The sequence below is a fragment of the Felis catus genome, chromosome X (genome assembly GCF_018350175.1).
Source record: "Felis catus isolate Fca126 chromosome X, F.catus_Fca126_mat1.0, whole genome shotgun sequence".
Classification (NCBI taxonomy): Eukaryota; Metazoa; Chordata; class Mammalia; order Carnivora; family Felidae; genus Felis; species Felis catus.
In genome coordinates this window covers 69860374-69874450 of record NC_058386.1, presented here as the reverse complement: position 1 = coordinate 69874450, position 14077 = coordinate 69860374, and the positions used below count along the sequence as shown (strand labels likewise).

General features: G+C 38.1%; 1 protein-coding gene across 3 annotated transcripts in view; it reads right to left on the bottom strand.

Moving 5' to 3' along the window:
* The window catches only part of LOC109496332, a 389020-nt gene that overhangs the window by 261950 nt on the left and 112993 nt on the right, over positions 1 to 14077 (bottom strand). For 2 of the 3 annotated variants that reach the window (XM_045050955.1, XM_023249271.2), the window contains exon 5: positions 19 to 57. The exons of the other annotated variant lie outside the window; for it this stretch is intronic. In XM_045050955.1, the coding sequence (XP_044906890.1) occupies positions 19 to 57 (39 nt within the window). The remainder of the gene's footprint in view (positions 1 to 18; positions 58 to 14077) is intronic. 3 annotated transcript variants of the gene reach the window in all.

The following is a 14077-nucleotide window of genomic DNA, read 5'->3' as shown; positions in this document are numbered from 1 at the left end:
TTACTATCATTTTCTTACCTGATCTTCTCCTGGCATATCTTGCCTTTCAACTTTATTCTAAGAGGAAAAAATCAAAATAATTTAGGAAGAATATACAGCCAAGGAAGAGGAAACTATATTTTAAAAAGAAGTTAAGCTGTTAAGAAAGCCAAGATAAGGTGAACTATAATTAATGCACAATGAGCTTCAATTCTACTTCTGTAGGAATTAAGCTTAAATGCATTAAATACTAGTATTTTAGTGCAGTTATTTAATCATCTGCAAATTGTGTTTATATTCATCCAACATTTTTATATCTCACAGAATATTTATGTTTGGAGATACTTTGTAAAACAGCTCTTTAAGACAAAAGTTCTAACTTCTTAAACTTCTGGCATCTCCCCCATAAGATTATTGACCCTCCTTCTGAAGTAATATGTTAAATATTTAGTTCCCATCCCCATACCCTGAGAAAAACTTCACCTGAGTCTGAAGACTTGCACTCTTGGCAATTTCATTTCTCAGAAAAGAAAACCATGAAAGGAAGTTTCTTTGGTCCAAATTTTGAACAAAAAAGAGCTATTTAGAAGACCTAGAAGCCTTGGAAAAAAGTGACCATGTCATCTCATAATAAATTGTAATGAAGGAAGGGAATGGCGGGCATAGTCAGACACATGTCTTGCTATTAATAGAATGACATTTCCAAGCAGCTGTCCAAATAGTTCAAGTCCCCCATCACAACTGTAACTTACCTCAGAGTCAATATAAAAAATCAACCAGCTACCAATTCTTGAATTTAAATAACTATGAAAGAACTTGAGGAAATTCCTGCTCTTTAGAATACTTAAGTGATAAACCACCTAATGATAGTAATGTAATTTCCCTAACTTTTGGCTTACCATGCAATCAGCCAGTGTGGAACCAGATGTCTGGTAAAACAGTTGTCCAGGCATTAGTTGTTTTTTTTTTAATATTACACATCCTCAGTACTTATATTTAATTTCTATTAATGGGGCCAGAAAAATGAGATTGTAGAAGAAAGACCAAAAGATAGGGTTATTTGGATTTCATGGCTTTATAAATACTTAAGCTTTTTCTTGTAGAATGCTAAAGAATAAAAAGGAAGGGCAATGAGCTTTAATTGCAAATATATATTGATGGTAAGGCCTAACAAGAGCTGTAATAATTAACAGATATGAAAATGAGCTGCATTGGCTTCCTTCACAGAACAGAGAGCCACCCATATTTCTCTGGGTAAAAAAGAAGAGCACTGAAAGGGAATTATTTGAACCATGAGTTTAGGTCAACTTCAATATAATTATAACATAAATAATGAAAAGAATATTTAAAAAGTGATAACGTTTTAGAACATAGAATTAGTTAGCCAGAACTATGATATCACAGAAAGTAGAGTAAGACTATATCTAGTTTACACTCATAAGCAGACCCAGTTATTTTCACAACTGGGTATTTTTTCATTCCCAGTACAATTAAATTATTTTCATTATAATGTAATTTCCTCAAAATTTGCCATCCATTAACACATTGTTCTGGGGTACTTAGTAAATAAATTAATTGAAGGCTTTTTTCCTTCTATTTATGCTGTTCAGACCTATTGGAATCTAACTTCATTATATTGGGAAAGAAGAAGAAATAAAGGACATTTTAATGAATAGTGTACACATGCCAGAAAGGTTTATATTTCTGAGATGGGAGACAAAGATTTTTAAATTTTGTTCTTAGATAATCTCCAAAGAATTTCATTGCTGGTAAAATTAACTTGAATGAGTTAAGTAAGTCTTGAAGTCAAGAAATCAGTTACTGATCTTTCCTTCTGACTGCTGAACATTAAACCATCTGCTTTGTCATCATGTAAATCACATTCCATTCTGTTAACATGGTTACAACTAACCACCATTTGTTATAGCAATGTGGGACAAAGGAGCAACTGGAAATATTTTGAAAGGAAGCTGTACAGTAATCTCTATATTTCCCAGGGATGAAGCAGGGAACAATAGCCTGAGTATCTCAAAAGACTGCTTGCCAGTCTAATTTTATTGTGTGCTTTATTTTGTAGTGTGCTTTATGAATTAGTTCCACCATGGAAGTATAGGTAGACATTTTTACATGCTTCTACTCAATATTTAAGAGGAGTGATATAGGAAAATAAACTTTCAGAATGTCTAGTATTCTATTCCAAACTTCAAAGTACATGAGATTTTATATAAAATTGAGCAATAGTGGCATAATAATGCAATAGTGTTTTTCTTCTTTTTCTGAATTTCTCAGATACAAGAAAATATTCCATAAAATAAACGTTAACCCACACTTGATGACATTTTCTGTTCTGAAAAGTTGGATACAGGAAGTAACAACTTAGATTTCTTATAATAGAGTGATGGATTCTGCCCCATATTTAAGCATGAGCTACATAAACTAGCTAAATTCAGAAAAGAACACAGAAATAAATTAATTTTCCATATGATCAAGGATTGGATTATAATATGTAGTTTTTGAAATATGATTATCACCTTTCCTTCTATTTTTCTATTTTGAAAAATTTGTATCCTGATTATTCCCCAGTTACTATTTTCTTGTAATAATGATCAATTGTAAATCTTTGTAAAGGCTTCCCAAACTCTTTAAATGGCACTGATAGTAATTGTGGTGATCTGGGATACTAAGTGGACATATTGAAGAGCTATAGTTCAATTAATTCCTATTACTTGATTCCGAACACAGAAAATTCCCTACTCCTCTGAGGGATGCAAACCCTTGGAGTCACAGGGTTGAATTTCTACTTGTAATGACATTATCTTATGATAATTGTCAGTAATTATGTTCATATTAACTTAAAATTTAATTATATGAAATACGATTTTCATTTATTAAATGTTATTAAATCTCAATGATTACTTTTGACACATGTCCAAATTAATTTACTGTATCCACACTGTCAAATGCATACAAACACATGTATAAACATCTACTACATCAATAATCTTCCTTTATTGATATTGTTCTTGCCTATTACTGTTCTTTGTAATTAGCTCAAAGAGAAGAGAAAGCCCAATTGCAAAAATAAATCTTTTAAAGAAAACTCCATGCTTTGATGACAAATCCATTGAACATTTCCTCACTGCATGGCAATACGCAGTTAAAAATATGTAATTACATATTGGTATCTTACAACAAATGTTAACTTGTCTATCCAAAAAAGAGGGACCTTCCTCCAGAGTCATAAAAGTCCTGCTGAGGTTTTTAATAATACATGATACTACTTTCTTGACCAAGAAAAGATGAATATGGGTAAGTATAAAAATTCAAAACCTTTTTCTTCTTGTTTAGCTGATTTAAAAAATGAAAGCTGGGAGGAAGAGGAGTTAAGATGGTGGAGAAGTAGGAGAACATTATACTTGCCTCATCCCTGAAACACAGCTAGATAATTATCAAATCATTCTGAACACACAGGAAATCTAAGGACTGAGAGAACAAACTGCACAACTGGAGGGAGAAAGGAGTCCACATTGTGGAAGCTAGAGGTACAGAGATGTGACTTGGAGGAGAAAAGAATCATGGGGGCTGTTGAGGGCAGGGAGCCCTGCTCAGAGAGATAGGAGAGACAGAGAGAGAGAGAGAGAGAGAGAGAGCAGAATGCAGGGGATTGCACAAGAAAAACACATGCAAAAACTGTTGACTGAGAAAATGAGAAGGTCTGATCACCGTTTTTATAAGCAGCAGAGCTCAAAGTCTGTCAAGACCATCAGGCATAGTCGTACTCCTGTGGATAAGAAAGTCAGAGGTTCAGGATTGGACAGCATGCTCTGAGGATCTCCAGGTTGCACTGAGAGATAATAGTTCTACCCTTCTTGGGGTATATTTGGGACAGGTGGCACTACTTTTCAGGGAACAAAATAGTTGACAGGTGCTATAGGGCTACCCCTTTCATTAGCATATGAGCAGAGATGCCTGCTGAGGCCAGCTAACCTGGATGGCAGCTTTTTGCTACACTTTACTGTGAAATCCAAGACCTTGCAGAATCATGCAGTGCCCTTCTGGAACAAACCTGCACTAATAACAGCAGGGTGAGACCCACCTCCAGAGGATCAGTGTGAGTCTGCACTGTGCCAGGAGCCTAAAATTTCGAGTTCTGAAAATCAGGCATGCGCATGAGATAAAACACAGAAGCACGCACTGCCAGATGGCCAGATGGCTTGGACACAGAGTGAAGGCAGAGATCTGATGGAAGTCTAGGACATACGAGGGCAGATTGTTCGTTCTTCAATGAGGGCTTCCCGAACAGGGGCTGGCACTCCTCTCCTCAGGGAAGAGATTGAAGCAATGTCAGTTTTCACCCCTTTCATCACAGATGGACTTCAGGAAGCAACACATTGCATACAGTGGAGACTTGAGTGGCTTACACCAACCCTGCTCTCCCCATTCTCTGATGGTGCGTTTTTATTAGGCCAAGTGTGATTAAGAAACAGAACAGCAGCAAGCCCCCCCCATAAGATTAGCACAACCTCCCCCTTCCCCCCCCCCCCACACACCTCAGACACCAGATCTACTGATCCAAGACTGCTGCAACACTTCAGCTATAGTGGAAATGGGACCAGGAACAGGCTTTACAATCACACAAAAGACAGAGACCTACACAAAATGCCAAGCTGGAGAAATTCATCCCAAAATAAAGAACAAGAAGAGATAACAGCTAGGGAGTTAATCACAATATACATAAAGAATATGCCTAAATCAGAATTTAAAACAAGAATAATAAAGATACTACTTGGGCTTCAGAAAAGAATAGAAGAAACCAGAAAGACCCTTATCACAGAGAAAAAAAAAACTAAAAACTAGTCAGATCAAAATAAAAAATGCTATAACTGAGATGTGAAATGAACTGGATGTAATGACCAGAATGATGGAAGTAGCAGAAATATGAATAAGTAATATAGAAGATAAAATTATAGAAAATAATGAAGCTGAAAATAAGAGGGAAAGAAAAATATTGGGTCATAAACATAGATTTAGGGAATTCAGCAATTACATATAGTGTCATAACATTTGTATCATAGGAGTTCCAGAAGAAGAGAGGGAAACAGGGAAGAAGGTTTATTTGAGAAAATTATAGCTGAAAACTTCCCTAATCTACGGAAAGAAACATATATCCATATACAGAAGTCACAGAGAACTCCCATCAAAATCAACAAAAGCAGGCTGACACCAACACATATCATTGGAAAACTTGCAAAGTGAAAAACTTAAGGAAAGAATCCTGAGAGTAGCAGGGGAAAAGAAATCCCAAAACTACAAGGGAAGACAAATCAGGTTAGTAGCAGACCTCTCCACAGGAACCTGGCAGGCCAGAAGGGCATGATATATTCAATATGCTGAATGGGAAAATATGCAGCCAAGAATGTCATGCTAATGGACATCAAAATAAAGGCAACGTGGCCAGACTTATTTTGAGGAACTATATTTTAAACCAAAGACTGTAACTTTTAAACCAAATACTGAAGAAGGGCAGTATATTATAATCCAGGGGTCTATCCAACAAGAGACTTTAACAATTGTAAATATTTATGCCCACAACTTGAAAACACCCAAATACACAAACCAATTGATAACAAACATGAAAAAACTCATTGATAACAATAAAATAATAGTAATGGACTTTAACACCCCGCTCACAACGATGGACAGATCATCTACGCAGAAACTCAACAAGGAAACAATGGCTTTGAATGACACATGGGACCAGATACACTTAACAGATATATTCAGAAAATTTCATTCTAAAGCAGCACAATAAACATTCTTTTTGAGAGCACATATTCTCCAGAAGAGATAACATACTGAGTCACAAATCAGGCCAAACGATTTAAAAAAGATAGAGATAATACTGCACATATGTTCAGACCACAGTGATATGAACTTTAAGTCAACCACAAAAAAAATTTTTGGAAAGACTACAAGTACATGGAGGTTAAGGAACATCCACTAAATGAATGGGCTAACTAGGAAATTAAAGAATAAATTAATAAAAAATACATGGAAGCAAATGCAAATGAAAACAAGACAGTCTAAAACCTTTGGATTGCAGCAAAGATGGCCATAAGAGGGGAAGTATATAGCAATACAGGTCTAACTCAAGAAGCAAGAAAAGTCTCAAATATACAAACTAATGTTACACCTAAAGGAAGTAGAAAAAAAGAACAGCAAATAAATCCTAAAGCCAGCAGAGTACAGGAAATAATAATGATTAGAGTGGAAATAAATTATATAGAAAAAAATTCATTAGAACAGATCAACAAAACTAAAAACTAGTTCTTTGAAAGAATTAATACAATTGATAAACCCCTAGCCAGACTTATCAAAAAGAAAAGAGAAAAAAACCCAAATAAATAAAATCACAAATGAAAGGGGAGAAATCACAACCAACACAGCAGAAATAAAAACAAGAGAATATTATATGCCAATAAAATGGGCAATCTGGAAGAAATGGACAAATTCCTAGAAACATATACACTACCAAAACTGAAACATGAAGAAATGGAAAAGTTGAACAGACCCATTACCAGTAAAGAAATTGAATCAGTAATCAAAAATCTCCCAAAAAACACAAGTCTAGAATCATATGGATTCCCAGGGGAATTCTACTAGATGTATAAAAAAGAGTTAATACCTATTCTTCTCAAACTCTTACAAAAAATAGAAATGGAAGGAAAAATTCCAAACTCATTCTATGAGGCCAGCATTACCTTGATTCAAAAACCAGAAAAAGGCCCCAGTAAAGAAGAATTACAGGCTAATATCCCTGATGAACATGGATGCAAACATTCTTAACAAAATATGAGCAAACTGAAAACAACAGTACATTGAAAAAATTATTGACCACAATCAAGTGGGATTTATTTCTGGGTTGAAGGGGTGGTTCAATATTTACAAATCAATTAGTGAGACACATCACATTAATAAAAGAAAGGATAAGAAACATATGACCCTGTCAATAGATGCAGAAAAATCATTTGACAAAATACAGCATCTATTCTTGATAGAAACCCTCAACAAAGAAGGGATATTAAGAACTCATCTCGGGGTGCCTGGGTGGCGCAGTCGGTTAAGCGTCCGACTTCAGCCAGGTCATGATCTCGCGGTCCGTGAGTTCGAGCCCCGCGTCGGGCTCTGGGCTGATGGCTCAGAGCCTGGAGCCTGTTTCTGATTCTGTGTCTCCCTCTCTCTCTGCCCCTCGCCCGTTCATGCTCTGTCTCTCTCTGTCCGAAAAATAAATAAACGTTGAAAAAAAAATTAAAAAAAAAAAAGAACTCATCTCAACATCCTAAAGAACAATATAAAGACCCACAGTTAATTTCGTCCTCAATGGGGAAAAACAGATTTTTTTTTTATGGTCAGGAAAAAGACAAGGATGTCCACTCTCACCATTTTTATTTAACACAGTCCGCTAAGTTCTAGCCTCAGCAATCAGACAACAACAACAACAAAAGTAAAAGGCATCCGGATGGGCAAGGAAGAAGTCCAACTTTCACTATTCACACATTACATGATACTCTGTCAAAACGAGAAATACTCCACGAAAACACTGCTAGTACTAATACACAAATTGAGCAGAATTGCAGGATACAAAAGCAACATACAGAAATCTGTTGCATTTCTATACACCAATAATGAAGCAGGAGAAAGATAAATCAAGGAATTGATCCAATTAACAATTACAGCAAAAACCTTAATAATACCTTGAAATAACCTAGCCAAGGAGGTAAAAAGATCTGTACTCTGAAAACTATAGAACACTTATTTTTTTAAGTTTATTTATTTTTGAGAGAAACAGAGACAACATGAGCCAGGGAGGGGCAGAGAGAGAGGGAGAGAGAGCTCTGTCAGTGCAGAGCCTGATGTGGGGCTCAAACTCACAAAACTGTGAGATCATGACCTGAGCTGAAACCAAGAGTTGGATGCTTAACCAACTGAGTCGCCCAGGCACCCCTAGAGCACTTATGAAAGAAATTGAAGATGACACAAAGAAATAGAAAAATATTCCATGCTCATGGATTGGAAAATCAAATATTGTTAAAATCTTTATACTACCCAAAGCAATCTACACATTTAATGCAATCCTTATCACAATACCACCAACATTTTTTACAGAGCTACAACAAAAAATCCTAAAATTTATATGGAACCAAAAAAGACCTTGAATAGCCAAAGCAACCTTGAAAAAAAAAAGCTGGAGTCATAACAATTCTAGACTTCAGGCTATATTAAAACATTGTAGTCATCAAGACAGTATGGTAATGGCACAAATACAAACACATGGATCAATGGAACAGAATAGAAAACTGAGAAACGGACCCACAAGTATATGGTAAAATAACCAGGAAAAGAATATCCAAAGAATATTTGACAAAGCAGGAAAGAATATTCAGTGGAAAAGAGACAGTCTCTTCAACAAATGGTGTAGGGAAAATGGGACAGCAACATGCAGAAGAATGAAACTGGACCACTTTCTTACACCATCCACTAAAACAAATTCCAAATGGATGGAAGACCTAAATGTGGGACAGGAAATCATCATCGCAATCCTGAAGGAAAACACAGGCAGCAACCTCTTTGACATTGGCCATAGTAACTTCTTAAACCTCTATGACATTGGCCATAGCAACTTCTTACTAGCTAGACACATCTCTGGAGGCATGGGAATCAAAAGCAAAAATAAACTATTGGGACTTCATCAAACTAAAAAGCTTCTGCACAATGAAGGGACCAATCAACAAAACTAAAAGGCAGCCTAGGGAATAGGAGAAGATATCTGCAAATGACATATCTGATAAAGGGTTAGTATCCAAAATCTGTAAAGAACTTATCAAAACCAATACGCCCCTGAAAAAACCAAATAATCCAGTTAAGAAATGGGCAGAAGTCATGAATAGGCCATTTTCCCAAGAAGACATCACATGGCCAACAGACTCATGAAAAGCTGCTCAGCATCACTCTTCATCAGGAAAACTGAAATCAAAACCACAATGAGATATTATCTCAAACCTGTCAGAATGGCTAAAATTAACACAGGAAACAAAAGATGTTGATGAGGGTACAGAGAAAGGGGAACTCTCTTATACTGTTATTGGGAGTGCACACTGGTGCAGCCACTCTGAAAAACAGTATGGACATTCCTCAAAAAGTTAAAAATGGAGCTATCCTACAACCTAGCAATTGCGATACTAGGTATTTATTGAAAGGATTCAAAAATATTAATTAAAAGGGGTACATGCACATGTATCTACTTTTGACTTGACATTAAGGAAATTATGATGGTTTCTATTAAATATATGCCAAGAATAGTTATATTCCACTATTGCTGATTTCTTCTCTCATTTTTCAAGTTCCATCTCTCCATGAAAGCACAGAAATAAAACAGATATACTCTTTACTAAGAAATCATTTATTATTTAGAAACTTTCCCCTCGGAAGATGGCGGCATAGGAGGACGCTGGGCTCGCCGCGCGTCCTGCTGCTCACTTAGATTCCACCTACACCTGCCTAACTAACCCAGAAAACCGCCAGAGGATTAGCAGAACCGAGTCTCCGGAGCCTAGCGCAGACGAGAGGCCCACGGAAGAGGATAGGAAGGGCGGCGAGGCAGTGCACGCTCCACGGACTGGCGGAAGGGAGCCTGGGCGGAGGGGCAGCTCGCTGGCCAAGCAGAGGCCCGAGTCTGGCTTGTAAAAGAGGAGGGGCCTGACGGACTGTGATCCCACAGCAAGCGCGACTTAGCGTCTGGGAGGTCGCAAGTTAACAGCTCTGCTCAGAAAGCGGGAAGGCTGGAGGACAAAGGGAGAGAGAGCTGCTGAGCCCCCAGATGACAGAGCTCAGTTTGGTGGGGAACAAAGGCGCTCGCCAGCGCCATCTCCCCTGCCCACCCCCCAGCCAAAATCCCAAAGAGAACCAGTTCCTGCCAGGGAACTTGCTCCCTCCGCGCAAACACCCAACTCTGCCCTTCTGCGGAGCCAAACCTCCAGCAGCGGATCTGACTCCCTCCCGCTGCCACAGGGCCCCTCCTGAAGTGGATTACCTAAGGAGAAGCGAGCTAAGCCTGCCCCTCCTGCCCCCGTGCACATTGCCTACCTACCCCAGCTAATACGCCAGATACCCAGCATCACAAGCCTGGCAGTGTGCCAGTAGCCCAGACGGGCCATGCCACCCCACAGTGAATCCCGCCCCTAGGAGAGGGGAAGAGAAGGCACACACCAGTCTGAATGTGGCCCCAGCGGTGGGCTGGGAGCAGACATCAGGTCTGACTGCGGCTCCGCCCACCAACTCCAGTTATACACCACAGCACAGGGGAAGTGCCCTGCAGGTCCTCACCACACCAGGGACTATCCAAAATGACCAAGCGGAAGAATTCCCCTCAGAAGTATCTCCAGGAAATAACAACAGCTAATAAGCTGATCAAAAAGGATTTAAATAATATAACAGAAAGTGAATTTAGAATAATAGTCATAAAATTAATCGCTGGGCTTGAAAACAGTATACAGGACAGCAGAGAATCTCTTGCTACAGAGATCAAGGGACTAAGGAACAGTCACAAGAGGCTGAAAAACGCTTTAAATGAAATGCATAACAAAATGGAAACCACCACAGCTCGGATTGAAGAGGCAGAGGAGAGAATAGGTGAACTAGAAGATAAAGTTATGGAAAAAGAGGAAGGTGAGAAAAAGAGAGATAAAAAAATCCAGGAGTATGAGGGGAAAATTAGAGAACTAAGTGATACACTAAAAAGAAATAATCTATGCATAATTGGTATCCCAGAGGAGGAAGAGAGAGGGAAAGGTGCTGAATGGGGTACTTGAAGAAATCATAGCTGAGAACTTCCGTGAACTGGGGAAGGAAAAAGGCATTGAAATCCAAGAGGCACAGAGAACTCCCTTCAGACGTAACTTGAATCGATCTTCTGCACGACATATCATAGTGAAACTGGCAAAATACAAGGATAAAGAGAAAATTCTGAAAGCAGCAAGGGGTAAACGTGCCCTCACATATAAAGGGAGACCTATAAGACTCGTGACTGATCTCTCTTTTGAAACTTGGCAGGCCAGAAAGAATTGGCACGAGATTTTCAGGGTGCTAGACAGAAAAAATTTGCAGCTGAGAATCCTTTATCCAGCAAGTCTGTCATTTAGAATAGAAGGAGAGATAAAGGTTTTCCCAAACAAACAAAAACTGAAGGAATTTGTCACCACTAAACCAGCCCTACAAGAGATCCTAAGGGGGACCCTGTGAGACAAAGTACCAGAGACATCACTACAAGCATAAAACATACAGACATCACAATGACTCTAAACCCGTATCTTTCTATAATAACACTGAATGTAAATGGATTAAATGCGCCAACCAAAGACACAGGGTATCAGAATGGATAAAAAAGCAAGACCCATCTATTTGCTGTCTACAAGAGACTCATTTTAGACCTGAGGACACCTTTAGATTGAGAGTGAGGGGATGGAGAACTATTGATCATGCGACTGGAAGCCAAAAGAAAGCTGGAGTAGCCATACTTATATCAGATAAACTAGACTTTAAATTAAAGGCTGTAACAAGAGATGAAGAAGGACATTATATAATAGTTACAGGGTCTATCCATCAGGAAGAGCTAACAATTATAAATGTCTATGCGCCGAATACCAGAGCCCACAAATATATAAAACAATTACTCATAAACATAAGCAACCTTATTGATAAGAATGTGGTAATTGCAGGGGACTATAACACCCCAGTTACAGAAATGGATAGATCATCTAGACACATGGTCAATAAAGAAACAAGGGCCCTGAATGAGACATTGGATCAGATGGACTTGACAGATATATTTAGAACTCTGCATCCCAAAGCAACAGAATATACTTTCTTCTCCAGTGCACATGGAACATTCTCCAAGATAGATCATATACTGGGTCACAAAACAGCCCTTCATAAGTTTACAAGAATTGAAATTATACCATGCATACTTTCAGACCACAATGCTATGAAGCTTGAAATCAACCACAGGAAAAAGTCTGGAAAACCTCCAAAAGCACGGAGGTTAAAGAACACCCTACTAACTAATGAGTGGGTCAACCAGGCAATTAGAGAAGAAATTAAAAAATATATGGAAACAAATGAAAATTAAAATACAACAATCCAAACGCTTTGGGACGCAGCGAAGGCAGTCCTGAGAGGAAAATACATTGCAATCCAGGCCTATCTCAAGAAACAAGAAAAATCCCAAATACAAAATCTAACAGCACACCTAAAGGAACTAGAAGCAGAACAGCAAAGGCAGCCTAAACCCAGCAGAAGAAGAGAAATCATAAAGATCAGAGCAGAAATAAACAATATAGAATCTAAAACAACTGTAGAGCAGATCAACGAAACCAAGAGTTGGTTTTTTGAACAAATAAACAAAATTGACAAGCCTCTAGCCAGGCTTCTCAAAAAGAACAGGGAGATGACCCAAATAGATAAAATCATGAATGAAAATGGAATTATTACAACCAATCCCTCAGAGATACAAACAATTATCAGGGAATACTATGAAAAATTATATGCCAACAAATTGGACAACCTGGAAGAAATGGACAAATTCCTGAACACCCACACTCTTCCAAAACTCAATCAGGAGGAAATAGAAAGCTTGAACAGACCCATAACCAGTGAAGAAATTGAATCGGTTATCAAAAATCTCCCAACAAATAAGAGTCCAGGACCAGATGGCTTCCCAGGGGAGTTCTACCAGACGTTTAAAGCAGAGATAATACCTATCCTTCTCAAGCTATTCCAAGAAATAGAAGGGGAAGGAAAACTTCCAGACTCATTCTATGAAGCCAGTATTACTTTGATTCCTAAACCAGACAGAGTCCCAGGAAAAAAGAGAACTACAGGCCAATATTCCTGATGAATATGGATGCAAAAATTCTCAATAAGATACTAGCAAATCGAATTCAACGGCATATAAAAAGAATTATTCACGATGATCAAGTGGGATTCATTCCTGGGATGCAGGGCTGGTTCAACATTCGCAAATCAATCAACGTGATACATCACATTAACAAAAAAAAAGAGAAGAACCATATGATCCTGTCAATCGATGCAGAAAAGGCCTTTGACAAAATCCAGCACCCTTTCTTAATAAAAACCCTTGAGAAAGTCGGGATAGAAGGAACATACATAAAGATCATAAAAGCCATTTATGAAAAGCCCACAGCTAACATCATCCTCAACGTGGAAAAACTGAGAGCTTTCCCCCTGAGTTCAGGAACACGACAAGGATGCCCACTCTCACCGCTGCTGTTTAACATAGTGCTGGAAGTTCTAGCATCAGCAATCAGACAACAAAAGGAAATCAAAGGCATCAAAATTGGCAAAGATGAAGTCAAGCTTTCGCTTTTTGCAGATGACATGATATTATACATGGAAAACCCGATAGACTCCACCAAAAGTCTGCTAGAACTGATACAGGAATTCAGCAAAGTTGCAGGATAGAAAATCAATGTACAGAAATCAGTTGCATTCTTATACACTAACAATGAAGCAACAGAAAGACAAATAAAGAAACTGATCCCAGTTACAATTGCACCAAGAAGCCTAAAATACCTAGGAATAAATCTAACCAAAGATGTAAAGGATCTGTATGCTGAAAACTATAGAAAGCTTATGAAGGTAATTGAAGAAGATTTAAAGAAATGGAAAGACATTCCCTGCTCATGGATTGGAAGAATAAATATTGTCAAAATGTCAATACTACCCAAAGCTATCTACACATTCAATGCAATCCCAATCAAAATTGCACCAGCATTATTCTCGAAGCTAGAACAAGCAATCCTAAAATTCATATGGAACCACAAAAGGCCCCGAATAGCCAAAGGAATTTTGAAGAAGAAGACCAAAGCAGGAGGCATCACAATCCCAGACTTTAGCCTCTACTACAAAGCTGTCATCATCAAGACAGCATGGTATTGGCACAAAAACAGACACATAGACCAATGGAATAGAATAGAAACCCCAGAACTAGACCCACAAACGTATGGCCAACTCATCTTTGACA